Genomic DNA, 18,940 nt, shown 5'->3' on the forward strand with positions numbered 1-18,940 from the left:
TTAGATTAAGTTGTTGAAATTATCTGAATTCAATGTATTCCATTCTGGAATATAAACAATCACATCTTCCTATTATGTTGCAGATTCCTATGCAAAAAGACATTGCTCCAAGCTGATAAACCCTAATGGTGTTTTTCATAAATGCCATTCTATAGTAGATTACGTCAAATACTATGAGGTAAGGAGGAATATTTTGCAGGCATGTGCAAGCGAAAACCTTTCAGAATCAAAGTGAAATAAGTTGCACAGTCTATATTTAACACCCGCTGAACACTTAATAGGGAAATGGATTAAACTAAATATAAATTGTTCTGATAATTCCTTAATAAACCACTTTAATTAATGCAGTGTAAGAAAAAAAATCAGGCATTTATTGTATAACAGACAATATTCCTTCAGTACATTAATGTAATTATTTGTCTATTATTAGGTCCACTATTAAATCATGTAGTTATAAAAATGTCAAAGATGCTTCTAGGGATGATTGTTAGGATTTTAGTCAGGGTCAATAAAATACTTGTTATTCACAATGGATATATATTTGCTTACAGCTGGATGAGAATGCTATTTAATAAACTAAGGAATTGTGCAAGACAAGGAAAAGAGACATTGGGCAGAATTTTACATCCCAATCAGGTGTAAAATTGCACGTGATGATGTTGGGTGAACGTCCCAATTTCATTGCGCACTCGTGCAATAGTTTGGTCAGCGTGCATGCGCAGCTGCCGGAGCCAGGCCCGCCATTAATAAAAAGGCCACTTAAGGCACTTAACAGTCCAACTGATGGCGATTTTTCCTTGCCCGTGTGATTTTGCACTTGTCGCATGGGAAAAACGGGCAGGCGGCCAGCTGACATTTTCAAAAACCTCATCCATGGGCAGGATAAAAAAGGGCAGCAGCATTGCCAGTGTGAGTAATGAGGAAGTTTGGAGATAGTTTGCTGCTAGTTGCTTATTGGTACTTGGCAGCCTCAGCTCTGTTCGGGTCTTTATTCTTAGCATTTCCAGACTTCATTTCAGGACTCATGGGTGTCTGCAAGACCCCTGGAGGATTCAGACCACGGGGACCATTCCAGGTATCAGACGGCCTTCTGTTACCTTGATAATGGGGATTGTGGTCTCTGCTGGCGGCACCTCCTCTGAGGAGGAAGAGAGGGGCAGAAGGGAGAGGAGACCAGGTGTCCCAAGGCAGCTTCCAAGGGAGTGGCCTGTGGGAGGAGATGCACAGGCACAAGAGGCACAGGGCCACCAGTGTTAACCGCACACTCAGAGGGGCATAACCACTATACACGTAAGAGATATCATTGGGATTCTGTTCATTGATGCACAGGGCCAGCAAGGAGGAAGGGGCCGCAGAAGACACAACTGTCCTGCTGCCAGGGTTTACAGGCGGTGATGTAGCTGCCTCCCTATGTCTGAGGTGCAATGCTGAAGGAGGCGCCGCCTCTCAAAGGAGATCGTGACCTCCATTTGTCAGATGATTGGGCCTGGGGCCAGCTCCGACTGTGTGGGTGGACACCACATGCCAGTGGCTTTGAAGGTCATGGTGGCCCTCAACTTCTATGCCTCCGGTTCTTTCCAGGGGTCAGTGGGTGATCTGTGTGGAGTGTCTCAATCAGCTGTCCATAGTTGTACCAAGCTGGTGACAGAAGTTCTATTCAGGCGGGTCCTGACTTTTATTCTTTACCATACGGATGAGGCCAGCCAGGCTGAGTGAGCCAGATGCTTTGCAGTGATTGCTGGGTTCCCCCACGTCCAGGGTGCAAGCGACTGCACACATGTGGCTATCAAAATGCCAGAGGGTCAGCTGGATACCTTCGTCAACAGGAAAGGATTCCACTCCTTCAGTGTGCAGATAGTGTGTGACCGCAGGATGCAGATTCTGCAAGCTTGTGCAAGGCAACTTAGCAGCTCCCATGATGCTTACATCCTGCGACACTCCCAGGTGCCAAGGGTCTTCAGTGCTCCAGCCCGACTGGATGGATGGCTGCTGGGCGACAATGGCTATCCGTGGCTCATGATGCCTCTCCGGCACCCAACAACAGAGGCAGAGAAGCATTACAATGCAAGTTATGGCTCCTCAAGGGTGGTGGTAGAGAGGACCATAAGTCTTCTCGAGATGAATTTCCGATGCCTGGGTCAATCACTAGGGGCATTACAATACCCCCAGAGCGGGTGTCACTAATAGTGGTTGCATGCTGCGCTCTCCACAATCAGGCACTGGCAATGGAGGACCCACTGGAAGAAAAGGATCTTGACGCAGCTGCACAAGCCACAAACGATGAGTCTAGTAGTGAGTCCAAAGATGAGGAGAACACTAAGGCCTTGGAACTGGACCTCAGTCAGCTGCAGGGAAGCAGGGACATCAGGGACGCCTTGAACCAACGCTCCTTCAGCTAGGCCACCAAAGATCAGCTTCAGCCACATGCCAGGGCTGTCGCCTTCATCCCAGATGTCTGAAAGCACCCTTTCATTTGAACACAAAGAATACTCAGTGCCTGCACAATAAAATTCAGAGCCACCAACGTCCAGCACTACTTACTGGCTTTCCCCACACCAATGAATTAAAAAGTTAAAGCATATTCAGGCCATGGTAACAAAAGCACAATTTATCTCATTATGACAGTTCAACAATATTTACATAAACGTTTCTGGTCTTCAACCCCAGACCTGTATGCATAAAGTCAGCATAAATGAATATAAAATCATCAGTGACCTGTCCCTCTTGTGCTCATGGTGCATTTAACTTACATTTGCAAGTGCTACGTCCAGGTGCTCCCCCCTCTCTGGCACTGGCATTGGAGACAGCCTGCTGACACTGCTGTCTTGTTGGCCTCGATGATGAATTTTAATGGAAAAAATTATTTGATTTATAAATCCTCCATGAAACCTCATCCCGCCAATGGATGAGGTTTCATGATAAATGCAAAGGCCGCCTCAAGGTTGGACAGGCAGCTCTGTTAATCATTTTACTTAGTTTTTAAATGGCCTTAATAGGCTTTTGACAGCCAACTCCAGTGTGCGCCCACTGAACTGAAGATTGGAATGGCACCCAGTGACGTCGGAATGCACGCCCGATTTTACCCGTCAGCGAGCGGGGCCCACCCCTGCACGGCGACCCAAAGGTTCTGGACCAGGAATCCCTGATTCTATTCCTAGAGCTGCCTCTCCATGAGAGTCACCACTCTCTCAGTGGAAAAGGCAGTGTGCTCGGCCTTGATGGTCAACGTAGTGCTCATGCTCCGCATGGACTCCTCCTTCACGGAGACCATGGCACACATTCCCTCATGGATCTCCGCCAGATCCTCCCGCAAATCTCACTGGACATCCAGCATCTAACGCCTAATGGATGACTCCAGAGACTCATCATCAGCCTTCAACTGAGCATCGTCCTGATCCCCAGCAGTCCTCCGACTGCTGTCACCTTGGGCACTCTGTGCCTTCACTGCACCTCAGGCAAGTGTGAAGTGCCCTCACCAATGTGCACTGATATACTAGCTGCTGATTTAATGTTCACCAAGGTGCTGATATCTGCACTGGTGCCTGCTTCAGAGAGCTGGTGTGATGCAGGTGCAACAGAAATTCGGTGGTCCTCTGGTGCCAGGGGTGGCCCTTCAGGGTCCACGGATCGCACACTTGCTGGCAAAACTAAAATGGACAACAAAGACATTTGTTAAAGTCATCACACCGTCACTGTGCATGCCAGGCACCCTGGTGAGACCATGGAGATCTGCGTCATGGTACCCTCGTCTTCCAATGATCAATGGGGACTCCAGGTTTGAGGCTCACATCAATGAAGAGACTACACTAGAATGGTTGCACAAACCGAAAACATCATCTCTGTACACTGCTCTCTTACCTTCGTCTGGCACCCCCGCCTCTCCATACCCGGTTGCATGGGGCACGAACTGGCTCTCAAGCTCCAGGGCATCTTGTTCATATTTGCAAAGGATTAGGAGGCAAGCAGGGCCTCTGCTGGTCCACAACCTTTCAATGTTGTTATGGGTCGTCTTCTCCTGAAAGGACAGAGGAGCATTGATTAGTCCACTCTCTACCTGCAGCATCATTGCAGCCTGGCCAATCCCAGATGAGGAGCACTTGGCAGGGCACACCCAAGTCGGAGATGCAAGGCACTCAGTCCAAGCAGCCAGGGCTCATCCCTTTGGTCAGCTCTGGTGTCATTGGCAATTGGCACTCAGACTCTAACACCCTGAGGTTCATGGGAGGGGGTGGACGGCCAGACCTTAACACTTCTGCACACTGACCCATGCCAACATGGCACTCACCCTTGCTGAGCGCACAGATCATTGAGGTGCTTCTGGCTGTGCACCCATGTGCGCCGCACCGCATCATGGCTGCTCACCATTACTGCCACCTTCTCCCATGCCCTCTTGGTGAGGTGTGGTGGCCTCCTCCTCCCATCCCTGGGGACAAAGGCATCTCTCCTGGCAGCCACCTCCTCCAGGAGGACAGACGAGGCACTCATCAGAAAAGCGGGGGACCGAGCGCCCACCTGACCTTCCCTCCCATCTGCCATGTCCAGACACACTCGACTCCATTGCAGAAGTACAGAAGACGTCCTTGCATGGCAGACATCCAGGAGCTGCCTGGGTCGCTTTTAAACACGCCATTGGATCCGACAGCTGACAGGCCCCCATCCCCGCTTGGCCCTTCCCGGCCAATGTGGAGCCGTGTTTCACGCTGGGTGGGTCTTAATTGGCCCACCAGCGTGAAATCATGGTCAGGGTCCGATCACAGGTAGAGAACCGTTCTCCAGCCACTCCTGAGCCTGCCCACCGTGTCTGCCTGACGACCTCAGAATCCTGCCCATTGAACTGAGGACACTCCTGTTTTGATGCAGAAAATATCACAGAAACAATAGCTCAAGTATTAAGATAACTCATCCACAGAAACCAATAACGGTAATTTACTGAAATAAAATCTGAGGGCACCACGTCAAAAATTAATTTTTCTCTCGCGTAAGTTGGAGTAGTTGTAAGATTTCGAAGAATGCAATGAATTTACAGTAAATCACTCATTTTTATTATAAACTTATTGCAAATTGATTAGACCTATTCTGTTAGTCACTTCACAATGTTATTTGGAATTTTATGGTAAATGGAATTATTCGGATCTAAAAGACAACTGTCAACTGTTGAGAAAAGTAGAATGAAAGTCATCAAAAACTCTAGAAAATAACTGATTAGAAAATGAAAAAGCCAACTGCCAGGTCTCCAATTTGCCCACCTATTTCAAGTGATAGTCTCCTTGAAATATATAAATTGAGTTTGTGAAGTGTAAGTCGGATCCCAATTACCATATTAATTCAGACTGGTAGGAGTCTGCACTGTGTCGTACTATTTCTGTGAGCCCCTGAACAGCAGAAATGCTGGCAAATAATAATCTGGGTTGCTATTGTCCTGGGACCTCACCTTCCATGAAGATGACCCCCTCACAGCTCATCTTGCAGCAGTCATCACAGCCCGATATAGAGCTGCAATTCGGTGAGCTGCTTCAGGCCGTCTGTCTGGTGCCCAGCAGTTCCCCTGGAACATTTAACTGAGGCTGGGTCCTCAAAATCATGGGGACCTTATCGCTGGCAAAGTGGGCTGACGATTACTGCAACATACTCCATACAGTTGCCCAATTGTCCAATTCGACCCTTATGGGTAGGATTTTCCTTTTGGCGAGCGAGGGGGTGCGGGGCCAACTCTCTGACACGTAAAATGGCACACTGTGACGTCGGGTGGAACTCCTGATGTCACCGCACCCCATTTAAATGTTCCAGTAGGCGGGGGTGCAGCAAAATCAGCTGTGTGCCTGCCGACCTGTCAATGGTCAATTGAGGCCATTGACAGAGTCATTTAGCTAATTAATGGACCTGCCCATCCAACCTTAAGGTTGGCGGGCAGGCCAGGAGTCCTGGCGGGCATTAGAAAAAGCATGAAACCTCATCCACGGGCGGGATGAAGTTTCATGTAGGTTTTAAAACATTTTATTAATGTTTTTGTAAAAAATTATTGTCATGTCCCAAGTCATATCACATGAGGGGACATGTCAGGAATTTCTTTTTTTCCTATTTTTAGTACTTGTCACAGAACAGGCGATCTGCCCGACGCAGCACTTAGCCTCAGGGAGATGAGTGCACTCTTTCGTGCGCATGCGCGAAAGAGTGCATTCTCGATTTTGGGATTCCCCCGCCTGCACAGGGAGCGCATAGTGCTTCCGTGTGGACGTTGTGCTGGACGGGCCTTAATTGGCTCGCCCACGTAAAATGGCGCCACGACCCTGATTGGGGGCACCGATCGGAGAAGCAGCTGTGCACGCCCGCCCTTCAACTTCAGCCCCCCCCCTTCAACTTCGTCCCCGATGGGGGGAAAATGGTTAAAGAAAATCCTGTGTTTTTAAAAAGCTAAGATTATTTGACTCCTGATATGTTCTGGCATTGTGATTCTGTGATTCGGTTATATCCAGATTAGCAAAATATACAACAACTTACCAAAGATAATGGAAGAAAATAATCATTTTAATTGTATTTGCTTTAAAGATGTGTAAGGATTCCATCTGCACCTGTCAGAATATTGATCACTGCATCTGTGCGGCACTCGGGTCATATGTTCATGCATGTGCAGAAAGAGGTGTCATCCTGAAGAAATGGACTGAAGGCATTTGCAGTAAGTTGAAATATTTATCTTTCATAGAATTTCACACCATTTTCTGCAGGCAGAATCAGTTACTTGAAAACAATTTATAAAAGTTACAAATGAATATACGGATATCATTCTTTAAGTGTATTGATGCCTGGAGACCAAGTCCATGCTTTTCTAGATTGACGTTCAACCCAACTATCTCCAAATGTTTCTTCTGTTTTTTTGTGAAAATGCATTCTCATTTGCTTGGAAGTTCCTCCATGATGGACCCAAAATTTAACAGATACCAGCTTTGGGATCTACACAGAATAAATTAGTAGACTGCTTAATTAATGGAGGAGAGAGTTCACTGACCTCACCTAGTACATATTAGTATTTTTTTCTTTTATCCTTAGATTCCAATGAAGAAAGCCCTAGAGCCTATTCGATCTCTTCCTTTCAGAACATCAGTCATATCATCCTTCCATTAGAATATGTAGCTAGTTCTTAAATGAATCCAGAGAGTTAACCTCAACCTTCCCGACATTCAGGCCAGGAGTTTACGGCCCCTTTCGCTCGGCAGGCTATTACTGTCCTGCCGAACTAAATGGAGATTTAAATGTCTTGCTGCATCCACGGTGGAGGTGGGGGGAGGGGTGGGGTGATGGGGAGACAGGCTGCGATGAAGCCGTAAAATCCTGGCCTTGGTTTCAATAATAATTGTCCACTGTTAAATACTCTGACATCATCTCTAAATTTGTACTTCAACCCCCTGAACAGGTGCCCTCTTGCCCTGCTGTCTTAGTATTATATTGGGTTCACTTTCTCTATTTTATTAAACATTTTATAAGGTGAAATATGCAGTCATGAAGCTATCAAATTTTTCCTCATAGCTCCTCATTCTGACATCAAGAGTTGCCCAGGTTACATTCCTCTACACTATTTTCAGCGATGTTCATGTGCTCTGTAGAAGCCATCAGGATATGCACTTATGGAGTGAGCTACAGCAACTAGAAAATAGGGCAGGAAAGTTGTTGAATATCTTTTCCTGGATTGTTGAATAAACTGCATTTATTTGCTATGATTTGAATGTTATTTTAGGAATATATAGCTGGTTGGATTAGAACTATTGGAGATCTGTTTTTGATAGAATGTGGTTGGCTCTGAATTTTGGTAGAGTCCTTGGAAAGAAATTGAAATTGGACAGAAATATTTTATGTCATATGATTGATGGATAACAAAAGTAGAACATAAAAAATTGGATAGAGCACTGGAACACTTGACCAGTTAAGAAGAAAGCTAAACAATTATCAGAATTTTTGTAAACAGCAAAATATGAGAAGCTCTTGTATAAATAGAAGAAAATTAGGGTTTAGGGCAAAAAAAACAACTTTACTTAGGGGAAATCCTTAACTAAAATAGATCGTGGATAGTGAAGAGTACTACTTGTAACCTGAAATAAACTGCCAATTGAAATCTTTCAGTCATGGTACATAAAAGTTTTCATTTAGAAGTAAAATATATTGAGTGTTTAATTATGCTCTTTTAAAGTTAATGATTTGTGGGATGGGAGTGTCCCTGGCAAGGCCAGCATTTCTTGCTGATCCCTAATTGCCTTTGAGAAGGTGGTGATGAGCCCTTTCTTGAACTCCTGCAGTCCATATAATGAAGGCCCTCCCATTGTGCTGTTAGGTAAGGAGTTTGAGGCAATGAATGAATGCTGATATATTTCGAAGTCAGGATGATGTACAACACGAAGGGGAACTTGGTGTTCTCAAGGACCTGCTACCCTTATCTATCTAGGTGGGAGAGGTTGCAGTTTTGGAAGGTGCTGTTGATGAAGTTTTGGTGAGTTGCTTCAGTGCATCTTGTAGATGGTACACACTGCTGCCACTGTGCACTAATGGTGGAGAGGGTGACTCTTAAGGTGGCAGATGAGGTGCAGATCAAGCAAGCTGTTTTTCCTTGATCATGTTGAATGTCTTGCATGCTGTTGCAACTGTACTTATCCAGGCAAGTGAGTGTTCCATCACACTTCTAACTTTTGCCTTGTAGATGGTGGATGGGCTTTGGGGAGTCAGGAGGTGAGTTTCACGCCACAGAATTCCCAGCCTCTGACCTGTTCTTACAGCCACAGTATTTATATGGCTGGTCCAGTTAGGTTTGAGGTCAATGGCAATCCTCAGGATGTTGATGGTGGAGCAGTTAATGATAGTAATGTCACTGAATGTCATGAAGTGAGGTTAGACACTTTTAATGGGGATGGTCATTGCCAGTCAATTGTATGATGTGAATACACTTACCAGCCCAGGCTTAGATAGTGTCCTTGAAAACACAGACTGCTTCATTATCTAAAGAATTACAGATGAAACTGAACTCTGTACAACCATCAGCAAAAATCCCCCATTCTGACTTTATGTTGGAAAGAAGGTCGCTGATGAAGGAACTGGAGGGTTGGGCCTAGGACACTGCCCTATGGAACTCCTGCACTGATGTCCTGTGGCTGAGCTGATTGGCCTCCCACAGCCACCATCTTCCTTCATGCTTGAAGTGACTCCAAACGAATGGAGAGATTTCCCCCGATCCCATTGACTTCAGTCTTACTAGGGATAGGGTTTCAGGTCCCGGCCATCGTTGGGACCATCTGGTCCCGCCGAAAGTCTTTGGACTTTTGGCTGGGCCGCCGAATCTCCTGCTGCATGTCCTACCATGGTGGGGCCAGAAAATCCCAGCCCAGGGCTCCCTGATGCTACACAAGGCCTCGATATCAAAGGCAGTCCCTCTCACCTCTCCTTTGGAATTCAGCCCTTTTCCCATGTAGGATCAAGACTGGAGATGAGTGGTTCTGGAGAAACCTAAACTGAATATTGTTCAGCAGGTTATTGGTGATTAAGTTAAAAGCAAAAAACTGCGTATGCTGGAAATCCAAAACAAAAACAAAAATACCTGGAAAAACTCAGTGAGTCTGGCAGCATCTGCGGAGAGGAACACAGTTAAAGTTTCGAGTCCAAATGACCCTTCAACAGAACTAAGTAAAGATAGAAGAGAGGTGAAATATAAACTGGTTTGGGAGGGGGGTGGGGGGGGGGGTGGGACAAGTAGAGCCAGTGATAGGTGGAGATAACCAAAAGATGTCACAGACAAAAGGACAAAAAGGTGTTGAAAGTGGTGATATTATCTAAGGAATGTGCTAATTAAGGGTAGAAAGCAGGACAAGCAAGGTACAGATAGCTCTAGTGGGGGTGGGGTGGGGGGAAGGAATTGAAAAAGGCTAAAAGGTAGAGATAAAACAATGGATGGAAATATATTTTAAAATAATGGAAATAGGTGGAAAAAGAAAAATCTATATAAATTATTGGAAAAAAAGGGTGGATCGGAAAGGGGGTGGGGATGGAGGAAGGAGTTTGTGATCTAAAATTGTTGAACTCAATATTGATTAAGTGCCAGTTGATAACAGTTGATGCTTGGCCTAAATAGCCAAGTGGTTATGGTAGTGGGTTTGTAACCCCAAGATCAAGAGTTCAACTCTCACAATGGCAAACTATGAAACAATGTAACTTCATCTGAAACAGATGGAAATGGGTTTGTACTCAAAAGAGCTGATAGCAGTTGACCATGCTTTTCATCACATTGCTGATGATTGAGCATAAGCTGATCAGGCTGTAATTGGGCAGGTTGAATTTGTCCTCCTTCTTTTGGATGGGACATGTCTGAGCAATTTCCCTGTTTGTCAGGTAGATGGCAGTATAATACTAGAACAGCTTGATTAGAGGCTCAGCTAGTTTGGGAACACAAATCTTCACTATAGCCAGGATGTTGTTGAGGCCCATGGCCTTTACTGTATCCAGCGTGCTCAGTTGTTTTTCCACACCATGAGTGAATCAAATTGGCAGATGATTGTGAAGATGAGGATCTCAGGAGGAAGCTGAGATGGATCATCTACTTTTCACTTTTGGCTGGAGGTGGTGGAGAACGCTTCTGGCTTATCTTTTGCTTTCATCAGTATTCAGCTGTTTTCTAATACTAGTGGTTTCTGTTTCTAGATACAACTTGTGAGCTGGACCAGATTTTTGACAATAACATGACACCCTGTAACCGGACCTGCAGATCACTGGGAACAACTGACTTTACCTGTAGTGTTAAGGATGTTGCAGTTTATGGATGTGGTTGTCTTGAGGGAAAGTACATGGATGAAAATGGGTTCTGTGTTGATCAAGGACGTTGCTCATGTTACTACAAGGGCATGTATATTGAATCTGGACAGAGTGTTGACAACTGGTGAGCATACTTGTCACAGTCTACCAAAGCTGTATGATTAAGCATATGAAAAAATACCCTTAGCTTTTCTTTTCTTTCTTCAGCTTTTGCGTAGGTGGATTAATTAGGTGCAGTCAAATTCGTTCCACTACACCAAGTCCAGGTAAATTTTTGGTATTTTTTAAAGTAGTAATTACTGGAAGCATGAATTAGAACCTGTATGAAACAACTTTCTGCATTTTTTTTTTTGTCCATTAGAGTGTTTTGGGGGAAAGGAGCATTTTAATTGTTCAGGAGCTGGAAAATTAAATCGGAATTCCTGTGGGAAGAAATGCAGCAACTTGAATTTACCATGTGTAAGTGATATCCAACAACACAAGTTTGTAAAGAACACATGCACACTTGCATGCAACACAGAAGTTGAACACAAAATATTAAGTGATTCTAAACGACGCGGGGACATATTTTGATCTGTTGATAAAGATAGAACAAAATTCTTTCGCTACATTGTGAAGTTTTGCAAAGGAATTTTTCATGAGCACAGGTTCTGATCTTCCAGGAATGCATAAGTTCTAGAATGGTCTCCATAGGCACGAAGATAGCAAACATAATCCAGCTGTTTAAGGAGGGAAGCACAAAACAAGGAACTCTAGACCAGTTAGCCCGAGATTAATAGCAGGGACAATGCTACAATCTAAAGTCACTTAGAAAATCATAATATGATTAGGCAGAGTCAGCATGTGCTTATGAAAAGGAAGTTGTGTTTGGCAAATCGATTGAAGTTTTTTAAGGCAGTAGAAAAGGGGGAACTAGTGGATGAAATATATTGGATTTTTAAAAGTGGCCATACGTAATGTTGTTACACAAGATAAAGGTTTGTAATATTGAGGTATTACATTAGCATGGATTCACGATTGGTTAACAGATAGAATGCTGAGAATATAAATGTTCATTTTCCGATTGGCAGGTTCTAACCATTGGAGTGCCACAAGGACCAGTGCTTGGGCCTTAGCTATTTACAATGTAAATTAATGACTTTGATGAAGGGACTGAGTATAATATTTCCAAGTTTGCTGATGATACAAAGTTAGGTAGGAAAGTAAGTTGTGAGCAGGACACAAAGAGGCTGCAAAGAGATATAGGCTTGTTAAATGATAGGATACAAAGGTGGCAGATGGAGTTCAAGGTGGGAAAATGTGAAATTATCAACTTTGGTAGGAAGATTAGGAAGCAGAATATTTTTAAAAGGTGGAACTAGTAAATGTGTAGAGGGATTTGTGACTGGAAAAATCACATCGGCCAGAATTTTACACCTCCCCCTCAGCAGGTGGGTTTTTAGGTGGTGGAGGGACGGGATTCCCTCTGGTCTCCCACCTGCCCTGACTGCACAGCAATTTTATGCAGAGGTGGAAAAGACCTCAGGCAGGAAACACGTCCTTGCCCCAACTGGGGCCCTTAAGTGGTTAATTATTGGTCACTTAAGGGCCACTTCCTACATAACCTCCATTTTTAGGCTGCCGGGAGGATTGAACCTCCATAGGTGAAGTCCGAAAATGAACAGAATTACATCTTAGGCGGGAAGTGGGTGGGGTGCCTCAATCAGAAGCCCCTTCTGAAGCTGGGCACCACCCCCTCATTAAAGTCCGGTAGCCTTCGGAACTCCCTCAACAGCACCCTCCCTGCCCCTTGGCCACTGACCCGAGACACTGATTGCTCCTTTCATGCTCCCCCAGGCCTTCCCTACCTTCTTCACCCTGGGACCCCTTGAACTTACTAGATCCCCAGTGCCTGGACTGAGGCTTCAACATCCTCCTGCATTTCTTCTTCTGTCCATTGCAGTGCCATCGCTGCAGGGACCAGAGAACTGCTGGTCAATCAGATTGGCCTGAGTGAGGGGGCCTTTTCAACTTACCTTTTAAAAGCTTCCCTCATGCACACTAGGGCCCATGACTTATCTAAGAGGCCGTGAACCACAACCCTTTAAAAATCGGACCTGATTCGATGCCTATTCACACAATGGAGCTGGCCAGTTTGAAAGTGCCGGATGTGGACTTCTGATAGGAACAAGCCTGCACACTTTAAAGGCACTCCTGAAAATTAGAGAGCCTGGAATGTTGGGAATCCCAGAATTGGGACCCGTCTGCTATTTTTAAAGGGCCCCTGAGTCAATCCGACTCAGTGAAAATCCAGACCATAGTGTCAGGATAAGAAGCTGGTCATTTAGAAATGAGATGAAAGTTTCTTCACTCAGAAGGTTATGAATCTCTGGAATTCTGTACTGCTGAGGACTGTGGATGTTCAATATATTCAAGACTGGGATGTGGGGAAAAGTGAAGTTTAACCACTTAAACCATGATCTTATTGCCTTACTGAATGGCAGATTAGGCTTTGAGGGTCCATGTGGCTGACTCCTGCTACTATTCCTTGTGTTCTTTTGTTCATTAGAGCAATAAAGTGTGTGTGTAGTGTATGTGTGGTGTGTGTGTGTGTGTAAGTGAAATCTGTATGTAATCGTGACTACGTGAGAATGGCAACACTGATGAGCGTAAGTTTATATTTTTTCATGTTATTTGACATCAATATTAAACAAGTTTGGAGGAATCACTGAAGATTTTCTCTTTTGTAACAGCCAGCTCAATGCATTCCTGACTGCATCTGTCCTGATGGTAAAGCTGAAGATGAAAATGGAAACTGTGTATTGTATGAAAAATGCCCTTGTTTATTTGAAGGAGAGAGCCATACCGAAGGAAAAGTAATCAAAAAGGATTGCAACAAATGGTGAGATTCAACATATGTCAAAATTGTTCAGTTTCATATCTTAAAAGCACTTTAATATTACAGAACCCAATATCTCTATTCTTTATGTTGCAGCACGTGCCAGGGTGGAGTATGGAATTGTACTGGGAAGCTATGTTCAAAGACCTGCAAGGTTTATGGTGAAGGTCATTACACAACTTTTGATGAGAAGAGGTACACCTATGACGGCAATTGTGAATATATATTTGTTCAGGTAAGTTGCGATGGCTAGATACTTGACTTACTATTAGTAGGAAATGAGTCATGGCTTTGCATTGATTTTGGTCGAGAATAAGTTAAGATCCTAAACAGATATTACACATTTCTGAAGATTCGCTATTTCTTAATCTTTCGACAAACCTGAATAACAATATGATGCAGAAACAAAAATAAAAACCTTGTTGCGAACAGGTCATCGGTAAAGACCTATAAAGCACTGAGCAAGCTGAATTTTCCCAGTGCCACAGAGGTGACTTTCAAGGTGGCACGGGGGTTTGATCACGACAACTCCATGATGTCTTCCAACCTCCATGCAATTTTCCTGGAGGCGTACTTCCTGTGGCAGCGGCTACCTGCATGGGAGCATTGTTTAGCCAATTAAGACATGTAAAAGGATTAATTAGTCCCTATTTTTGGACACGCTAGAAATTTTTCAAACAGTGCAGGCTGAGAGGGGCATACCTGCTTCTCCCAGGTCCACACTCAAGTCAATACTTTTAAAACGCTTACCTTCTTAGTTCCAGTTTAGCAAATTTGAAGTGCGTCTCATCTGTTTTAGGTGGACATCAGGGACATCTCTACGGTACCCAAAACAATATGCTGCTTGGGTACTGTAATTTGGCTCCCTAAATTGGAGCTCTGTAGCCATTTTCTGCCAGGAAAACTGGCACAATGGCAATCGGTTTGATCCCCTTGTGCACTAAAACATCACAATGATTTATGGTTGAAATTGTATGGAGTATTTTTCTCATTAGACTGATATACAATACATTGGTATTTATTATTGAACTGTTTAAGCCATATACAATTGTACAGGATATACTTTGTTGGACATATTTATTTAAAACTACCTTCATTTTAGGACCATTGCAGAGGAAAGATTGGTACATTCCAAGTACTAATAGAAAATGTTGCATGCTGTGAAAATGGAGTGACTTGTTCCAGAAACATCAAAATTATATTTCAGGTATATTTTCTAATTTACAATTATTAGGTAGCTATATTAACATTTTAGTAAGAGTTTTCAAAATACAAATTTCAGCAGGGACCGTTAATAATCTTGTATATCATAAAACATCCTGTTTTCAAATTCGCTTGTCTCTTATAGGATAAAGAACTAACTTTGCAAGATGGGCAAGTTAATACAAATTTGACAACAAGAAGCACAGAAGATTTCTATTCATTTCACACTGTTGGGCTCTATCTGATCCTCACATTTTCCAATGGAATCACTGTGATTTGGGACAAACACACCAGACTTTCAGTCACACTGGATGCACACTGGAGGGTAAATGTCACTTTGAATTAAAATAATTTCTCCTACATATACTTTTTGATTCTTCGCCCTTTCTGAAAACAGACAAATAGTCACATGGAAATTGTAATCAAACAGAAGAGTTTGATATGAAGAGCTACCAGTCAATTAGTTGGCTGAGCGATACAAATAGAGAAAAATTGTGCCGAAATTGTAACTTACAACTATCCACAGCTATCACATGAATCAACATAAGGAAGATCATTTATCTGGAGAAATTTCACTTAATTTAACCAGAGAGCCAATTTAAGTGACCAGATAATGATCCAGAACTTGGTGTCACATGACCAGCATGTGCGGCCCTGAAACATTCAGAAAGAAGTCAGTAAGGTCGTCAACCCCTACACCTAGGGCCTTTGTCAGTCTCAAAAAGGCACTAATGTACGTTAAGCTCAAAAATCTTTTTCTATTAAACACTTAGCCTGCCTCAAAATCACAGTTTAGAAGTCTTGGACCCTTGGTTGGGATTCAAAGTTATACACGTCTTTTGTGTGCTAGGGAAAAATTCCAGCAATGCAACAATATTAATATATTCTATGTGTAAGAACAGTAAATATAGGAGCAGGAGAAGGCTGCTGTATGGGGTGTCATGCTTGCTTCTCTATTCAAGAAATTCATGGCTGTTCTCTCATCTCCTCTCTATTTTCCCACCCTATTCCTATTTTCCCTTGATTCCCTTAGTGCCATCCCAGTCTTGAATAGATTCATGTATTCAAGCCATATATATGATTGAGCATCCACAGATCTCTGAGATGAAGAATTCCAAAGACTCCCAACACTCTGAGTGAAGTAATTTCTTCTCAGTTCTAAATGGCCATGCCCTTATACTGAGAATATGACACATAGTCCTAGATTATCCAGCCAAGGGAAAGCTGGCTGTCAAGACCTCTAAGAATGCTACACATTCACTGTGATTATTTTTCATTCTTCTAAACTCCAGCGAATATAGTCCAATTGAACTCAACCCCTCATCCCTGGAACTAATCCAGTGAACTTTTGTTACATCCCCTCGAAGGCAAGTATATCCTCCCATATGTAACGAGACCAAAACTGCACACAGTCCCCCCACCAAAGCTCTATATAATTGCAGCTTCAATTCCGTACTCTTACATTCCAATGTATAATGTGGCCCTCCCAGGTGGGACACAGAGAATAACATTGATGATGAGACTAAATTTGAGAGGTAAGTTGCCAGGTAAAGCTTTTAAGGAACAAAAGAAATAACGATGTGCATTCAAATTTCTAATACAATCTCAGGAGTAAATGAACTTGCACAGTATCATACTCTTGCAGATTAGAGCAAAAAAAATGAGATGCTAATGAATAGGTAACAGTGTATTATTACCTCCAATCAAGGGGCATAAACACAATCCAGCAATAACCTAGCTCACAATGATCAAAATATTTTTTCCTAGTTTCCTGCCTTCCTTTCCCAAAGATGTTGACGGCTGCTAGAGTGTGGCACTTGTTCCCATCTAATACTTTGGCCTAAAGATGACCCTAGACAAGAGCGGTCAGCAGGTGTGTTGGCCAGTCCAATCCTGTCCTGACGTGGCTTTCACATAAGCACTTTGGTCACCAGTTAATGATCGGTAATGATAATCCAAGATGATTTTCTTCCCTGTCCCCTTGCCTAGCCCAGCAGTGCAGAGTTCAATTGCTGCCAAGTCAGCTGAGATGAACTACCTGAGTACAGATCAATGAAAATACAAAGATTAGAGTGAATAAATGATTTCTCAGATTAATGGTCTTCATCTGTAGGCAGGTATTTCTGACTTGCAGATCATATCAGCTAAGTTAGTTTATTTTGGAGATTGATTTTGAAACGTCAGATTAGTATCCTTAATTTTTTGATTACTTGTAACTTTTACTACAGAACAAAGTATGCGGTCTCTGTGGAAATTTCAATGATGACACTGAAGATGATTTAACAACAAAATTTAACTCCTTGGTGAGCAGCTCCATTGAATTTGGAAACAGTTGGAAATCTGCACTGCCCTGCTCTAATTCAGTGAATCAGACATTTCCTTGTGAGAGAAACCCATTCTGTTTTCCATGGGCACAGAGAAAGTGTGCCATAATTAAAGATGCAAATGAAGTGTTTAGAAAATGTCACAATAAGGTAAGAAACTTTTCAAATATATTATTACTACTTTGACAGTTATTAATGATATTTTTAAAGCTACAAAAACAAAATTATTTGAATGTCATTAAAAATGCTCAGTCTCTACAGGAGTGTGCTTGCATGTATTTAACCATTTTCAGAGTGTATTCTGCTTACTTACCTTACCATTACAAGGATGAAAGCTGAAAGGTCCTAATGCCATCATTGTATCAACCAAATTTTATTATATTCCATTGAAACAGTTGTTTCAAAAATGGAAAATTCTTTCCAATGTAATTCAAGTGAGTGGCAATTGCAGAAGCACTGGCAATAATCTTTAAATGTTCCCTGGATTTGGGGGAGGTGCCGGAAGATTGGAGAATTGCAAACATTACACCCTTGTTCTAAAACAGTTGTAAAGATCTGCTCTGCAATTACAGACCTGTCAGTTTAACTTTGGTGGTGGGGAAACTTCTAGAAACAATTAATCAGGATAGAGTTAATAGCCACATGGAAAAATGTGGATTTATTCAGAAGAATCAACATGGATTTGTTAAAGGAAAATCATGTCTAGCTAACTTGCTGGAGTTCTTTGAAGAGGTAACAGAGATGGTTGATGAGGGCAAGGCCGTTGATGTGATGTATGTGGACTTCCAAAAGGTGTTTGATACAGTGTCACACAACAGGCTTGTGAGGAAATTTATAGGCCATGGAATAAAAGGGACAGTAGCAACATGGATACAAAATTGGCTGAAGGATAAGAAACAGAGAGTAATGTTAATGGGCATTTTTCAGGCTGCAAGAAGGTTTGTAGGGAGTTCCCCAGGGGTCGCTATTGGGACCCTTGTTTTTCCTGATATATATAAATGACCTAGATCTTGGTGTGCAGGGTACAATTTCAAAGTTTGCGAATGACACAAAACTTGGGAGAATTGTAAACTGTGAGGAGGACAGTGTAGAACTTCAAAGGAGCATTGTCACATTGGTGGATTGGGCAGATAGGTGGCAGATGAAGTTCAATAGAGAGAAATGTGAGGTGATACACTTTGGTTCAAAGAACGTGGAGAGACAGTATAAAATAAAGGGTGCTATTATAAAAGGGTGTGCAGGAGCAGAGAGACCTGGGTGTACATGTACATAAGTCATTAAAGATGGCAGGACAGGTAGAGAGAGTTGTTTCTAAAGCATACTGTGTTCTAGGCTTCATTAATGGGGGCACAGAGTACAAGAGCAGGGAGGTTATGATGAACTTATATAAAACACTGGTTAGACCTCAGCTGGAGTATCATGCACAGTTCTGGGTGCTACACTATAGGAAGGATGTGAATGCATTGGAGAAAGTGCCGAAGAGGTTTACGAAAATGGTTCTAGGCATGAGACACTTCAGTTATAAGGAAAGATTGGAGAAGTTGGGACAGTTTTCCTTGGAGAGGAGAAAGCTAAGAGGAGACTTGATAGAAGTTTTCAAAATCATGAGGGGCAGCATTTCACCGATTTTGCATCAAGGCGTTCAGCACACTGAGATCAGTAATGGAGCCCGGTGGAAAATACTCAAATTTCCAGAGCCATACCAGATACAAAGTAAGGTTTTTTTTTGGTGGAGGTCAATCACTGGAGCTCC

At 43.1% G+C, this 18,940-nt stretch overlaps 1 protein-coding gene across 6 annotated transcripts in view; it reads left to right on the plus strand.

The window, feature by feature from the left end:
* LOC121285635 (mucin-2-like) overlaps positions 1-18,940 on the plus strand; it is a 94,621-nt gene that overhangs the window by 33,397 nt on the left and 42,284 nt on the right. For all 6 annotated transcript variants that reach the window (XM_041202274.1, XM_041202276.1, XM_041202277.1 and 3 more), the window contains exons 16-25: positions 84-178; positions 6,547-6,673; positions 10,672-10,906; positions 10,990-11,048; positions 11,144-11,241; positions 13,515-13,663; positions 13,757-13,895; positions 14,763-14,867; positions 15,009-15,188; positions 17,092-17,337. In XM_041202274.1, coding sequence (XP_041058208.1) covers positions 84-178; positions 6,547-6,673; positions 10,672-10,906; positions 10,990-11,048; positions 11,144-11,241; positions 13,515-13,663; positions 13,757-13,895; positions 14,763-14,867; positions 15,009-15,188; positions 17,092-17,337 — 1,433 coding nt within the window. The remainder of the gene's footprint in view (positions 1-83; positions 179-6,546; positions 6,674-10,671; positions 10,907-10,989; positions 11,049-11,143; positions 11,242-13,514; positions 13,664-13,756; positions 13,896-14,762; positions 14,868-15,008; positions 15,189-17,091; positions 17,338-18,940) is intronic.

This window comes from Carcharodon carcharias, chromosome 13, assembly GCF_017639515.1.
Source record: "Carcharodon carcharias isolate sCarCar2 chromosome 13, sCarCar2.pri, whole genome shotgun sequence".
Taxonomy (NCBI): domain Eukaryota; kingdom Metazoa; phylum Chordata; class Chondrichthyes; order Lamniformes; family Lamnidae; genus Carcharodon; species Carcharodon carcharias.